Source organism: Gavialis gangeticus, unplaced genomic scaffold, assembly GCF_001723915.1.
Source record: "Gavialis gangeticus isolate Ggan-Ray unplaced genomic scaffold, GavGan_comp1, whole genome shotgun sequence".
In the NCBI taxonomy this organism is placed as follows: domain Eukaryota; kingdom Metazoa; phylum Chordata; order Crocodylia; family Gavialidae; genus Gavialis; species Gavialis gangeticus.
The window spans coordinates 55,755,198-55,759,868 of record NW_017729032.1 but is presented as its reverse complement, the minus strand read 5'-3'; the positions used below and the strand labels follow the sequence as shown (position 1 = coordinate 55,759,868).

Genomic DNA, 4,671 nt, shown 5'->3' with positions numbered 1-4,671 from the left:
ACACACACACACACACACACACACACACTTACGCTGCCAGAAGAACTGCTGCTGTTCCTACAAGCTGCAGCTTTCCTCTAAGGACAGACATGCAAGAAAGAAACCTGTCCAGAAAGTTTACAGCCAAATACAGTGTTTCAGTACGAAGTTTGTACTCTTCCCCAACTTCTACCAGCCAGTCGACCAAAATTGCACGCATCCCTGCTGTGATATCTGGTTGCTTCCTCATATAGCATGGTTTAGGTCTGTATCTTACCTGTTAGGATAGATTTAACACTTAAGTTAGGACCTCCACTACAATAATATTGTAAATTTTCAGCTAGTATGGCTAACAATTTATAGTGTTTTATACACCAATGTGATACACTAGAAGTGAAAAAATTCAAGATCCTCTCCATTACTACCAACAGCATTAAAGGCACAGATACCAGTATACAGATGAATTAGGTATAGTTGTGTGATTAGTCTGTCTGCTTTGTATTGCCCATCTTCCTCCAACCCCCATGCAAAAGCTAGGAGTTGTATAAACAAAAAAAAACAAACAAAAAAAAACAAAAAAAACTTAGGCTTGGAACAGACTAAAGGACCTACTCCAGACATTTGTCATATACTCCCCTTCACAAACTGATTAAGGTCCAGCTCTAGATTAGTTGAGTCCATTGAAAGACTGTCCAGAAACTCAGTTTTCATGGTCATCTGTGAAAAGGGCACAATATTTTGTTGCCTATTTCTTGGGGCTTAAACGCACTCTCTGATGCTTCAGCTTTGTTTTTGCTGAATTTCAAATGGTTCTCTTCTCACTGTGTCAGATCTCCTCATCCAATAAGGCTAGGGTACACCAAATAAGAAGAAATTCTCATGAAGAGATGCTTTCGCCATAGCTGTGCTGTATCCCAAAAGGGTCTTCTCTCACTGCCTTTTGCTCAGCTCTTGTGAGGCCAGCAATAAAATGAGCTTAATTAAAGTTTTGCAGAAAACATTGACAGCAGATAAAGTAGCTAAAGGCTGTCTTATGTAACACGGTTGGCATGACATGAGAGCCAAAGACACCCAAATATTCTAGGTTTGTTAAACTACTCACTTCAGCTTCTCTGAGGTACTGATGAATATCTTCTGCATATTCTCCAACATTCATTACATCCGTGTTGTTATCCACCTGATCTTCATGTTGTGACTGGAATGAAGTATCCAGCTGATCTTCAGACTGATTCTGGAATGATGTATCCAGCACCATGGGAGAACCTGCATAGTCAGGACATCGCATAAATGTCTTGCTAGATTATTTGGCTTAGTTGTTATTCCTTTCAATTTCACAAACACTTTGGGTAGTTATGCAAGAGATTTGAGCAAAGGAAGCCAATTGCTTCACATTACAGATCAATGTCATATGCAAGGTTTATGCAATGACCAGTTACCTGTGCTCAAATTCACTAGCAGATGAATACTGGATTTCACTGTATTAGAAGCCACTTCACACAGACTAGGTTCCACTTCTTCTACAACTGTGCACTTGTATCTTTCTTTCTGCTCTGGTTCATCTATGTAAATAGCAAACCCTTGCTTTGATGTTGCATTAACCATGCAGCTCGGTCGTGTGTTTTTTCCAGCTGCAGGGAAGGCATTTTCGGAGCCCAAGAAGTGTCTGATAATGGTAGTGCCCTGAAACAGAGTAGAGAGTAATCCTGTAGGGAGAGAATTGGTGGGAACAGAACAATTCCCATTTTAAGAGAAAGCTTCCCACTTTATACAGCACTGCAGGTTACCAACTAGAGAAAACTAATAATTTGCATCAAAAAGCTAGAAGTTAGTTGAGAAGAAAGCCTGCAGTTAACAACTGGTATAAGTTCTACTTATTGCCTTCTTGCTGTAAGCAGCATCTTTTATGCCATATGGCATATTAACTGTATACCAGGTTTGGTCTTTGGCACAAGTGCTATAGGGGATTATTAGATGTCAGCAAGAGGACCAGCCTCAGAGAGTTACTGAAGTTTCATACTATATTTCAAGTTAGTTAGTTAAGAGATACTAATTGTAAAGTGAAGCCCAGGCCTCCTGAAAGCACTAAACGAAGATAACAAGGTACTTTAGGTATTTGTCAGTTTTACCAATAAGCTTACTGTTTTGTTTTGTTTTGTTTTTTTGGGGTTTTTTTGTTTGTTTGTTTGGGGGGGGGGGTAAAGCAGTTTGCATGTATAAGATAACAATATGCTGCAGATTACAAGCGGTTAACTCTGTTTTGTTCCTCTGACCCCCTTCCCCTCAAATAGGCTACTTTAGTTTAACCCACAACTGTACATGAACAGGCATATCAGGTTTGCAGCTATGGATAGGATAAAGACAGACTAGTGGACTATACCAACAAGAACTTCACAGACTCAAGCAAGTGATGCTGAAAGCCTACTAGGCTTCAGTGGTTTCTCCATACTTCTGGAAACAAGGATCTTTTTGTTTAGGAACAGGCTTGAAGGGCACAGAGCATGGCTTTTACCATGCAATGCAAGGTGAAACCTAAAAGGTGGTAGCCAGTGGAAGTAAGAGTCATGTACTGTTTTGTCAGTCAGGTGGCTATCAGACACCCTAAAGGAATAGCAACCGTATTACGGGAAAAAGTGCATTTCTAGCCGATTTTTGCAGTGCAGTACTAGAGTCACATTAACTTGTATTACAAGCTTTAGGTTTCAGGACCAGCTGATGTGCCAGAGGTAATATGATCAGCAAGGGAAGAGGGGCCAAGGCAAAAATAAAGGCTCCCCCAGGAGCCGTTCTAGCTCCCTGAACATCATGCGAATCCTGTAGCCAGCCACACAACCGTGGAGGCACAGAGCAGTAGTTGGCAGTTGAGCAGCATCTGCATTTCCACCAAACACCACATTCTAGCATCTAAAACAGCTGCTTAACAGTCCCTTCAGTGACCTTCCCCATCAGGAAAAAGATTGGGCAGGTTAAGTAGAGCATCACTATATTGAGTGCTTACCAGCAGTGCCCCTTCCCTCCTCTTTCCCACCATGAGAAGTCCTACTTACTGGGTAGTAACTGAAGCACTGCCCTTCAAATACCCCCCACCCCTCATGGCCACTTGCTATGTAGCATGGATAGGAAACAGGTCATGTATTAGCCAAGTCAGTCCCAATACTGCCAATTCCAAATATTCCTTTAGAGTAGAGACTGGCTCATGACTGAAGACTCCACAGCAAGTAGTTTACACCCTTAGGTTATGTCAAGGCCACATTTAACGCTTCTTCCCTTTCCCCACCCCTATGAGCTAGAAGCTTATCTGAAAGCCAGGCTTTGCAAAATTACATGTTTCCAAGCTGTGGGTTTAAAAAGGAAGTGCCCTATATTATTGTTTGGGAGGGTTGTTACCTTGTGACCCTTTTGAGTGGAGACAAGAGTCAGAAGCCACTTTAGCTAGAGGGAGGGAGAATCATTAGGCCAGGTACCTAGGACTTTAGATATATAAAAACCTGCCTTGTTGGGATGCAACTTTGAGAAGTTTGGGTACCACAGACAGAGGGGATACCTGTGTATCAATATCACAGCAACATGCTTCAGTTTTACAGGTTTGTCTGCAGAAACAGGGTGAGGTTTTATTGGTTTCATTTTTTTTAAAAAAAACTTCAAGTTTAGAGCTCATCAACAGAACAGAAGTTACCCATCAGAAGTGTCATGCACAAAGAGAAACAAGCCTTCCCAGAAGCAGCCCAACTCCAGCACAGAAGTCTTGACAACTGGCTTACCCTGCACCATCCCAGCTGAGCTACCTGCACCATCCCTGCTCACGCTGTCTCTGCACCAGCACCCAAGAAGTTTGTCAGACCAGGTCTCACCCTAGTGCAGGCAGCAGCTCTCCAAGAGTTACCTGGCCACAGGCTCGAAGGCACTGTCCATTCTCGGTCAGCAACCCAAGCACGGCCCTCTGCAGGGCAGGCTGGCTGGAAGGAACCGCAGCCTGGTGGGGCTCCTGGTTCCCCGCTTGGGAGACCCCACCCTTGTCCTCGCTGCGCCGCATGGCCTCCAAGTCAGTAGCAGAGAGCTGGAGAGAGAGAGAGAGAGAGAGAGAACACGAGAGTGTGCACAAAAGAAAGAGAAAAGCAAGTTAGTTGTTCCTCCAAGACTCATCATCTCCCTGGTTTCTCTCCCACCTGCTTCTCTCTCTCACACACTCACACTCACACACCTGGTGCCTCCTGGATCTGCAGCCGGGGGGGGGGGGGCCCCCACAGAAGCCACCAATGGCAGCAGCCCTGTCAAGACAGCACCCGCCCATCCAACAGCATCAGTATTGGTCATCAGGGGAGGGCACATGCACCCCTACCAGTCACCTATGCATGCACACACAACTGTAGTGGAGGCAGCAGCCTTCCTCCAGACTCCTTCTACTGCACCCAACCAAACAGACTACAGCTTGCACCTTGATCTCCAGCAGCTGGGATTAGTAGGGGAAGATGAACACCTGGGATCTGAGCCTGATCCGTGTAGGCTCAGGGCAAGGGCAAGGGCGCGTACCCCGCGTTACCTGCGCCCCCACCTCCAGGCCCGGCCCAGCCTATATAGCCGGGGCCAATGAGCGCGCGGGGGCGGCGCGGGACTGGGCCGATGCTCCGTTGGTCCCGGCCAGTTGGAACCGCGGCCCGGGCCGCTCCCGCCGCCGCGCCCTGGCAACCGCGGGGC

The 4,671-nt window shown here is 45.8% G+C and overlaps 1 protein-coding gene across 3 annotated transcripts in view; it reads right to left on the bottom strand.

The window, feature by feature from the left end:
• CCNA1 (cyclin A1) overlaps positions 1 to 4,462 on the bottom strand; it is an 8,071-nt gene extending 3,609 nt beyond the window's left edge. For 2 of the 3 annotated variants that reach the window (XM_019525561.1, XM_019525563.1), the window contains exons 1-5: positions 4,323 to 4,343; positions 3,860 to 4,033; positions 1,416 to 1,659; positions 1,082 to 1,242; positions 33 to 256 (exon numbers count right to left, since the gene is read on the bottom strand). In XM_019525561.1, coding sequence (XP_019381106.1) covers positions 33 to 256; positions 1,082 to 1,242; positions 1,416 to 1,659; positions 3,860 to 4,009 — 779 coding nt within the window. In that variant the 5' untranslated portion in view covers positions 4,010 to 4,033; positions 4,323 to 4,343. Of the gene's footprint in view, positions 1 to 32; positions 257 to 1,081; positions 1,243 to 1,415; positions 1,660 to 3,859; positions 4,034 to 4,322; positions 4,344 to 4,411 lie in introns of those variants that run through there. The other variant, XM_019525562.1, reaches the window with a different exon arrangement.
• Positions 4,463 to 4,671: the final 209 nt, after the last annotated feature.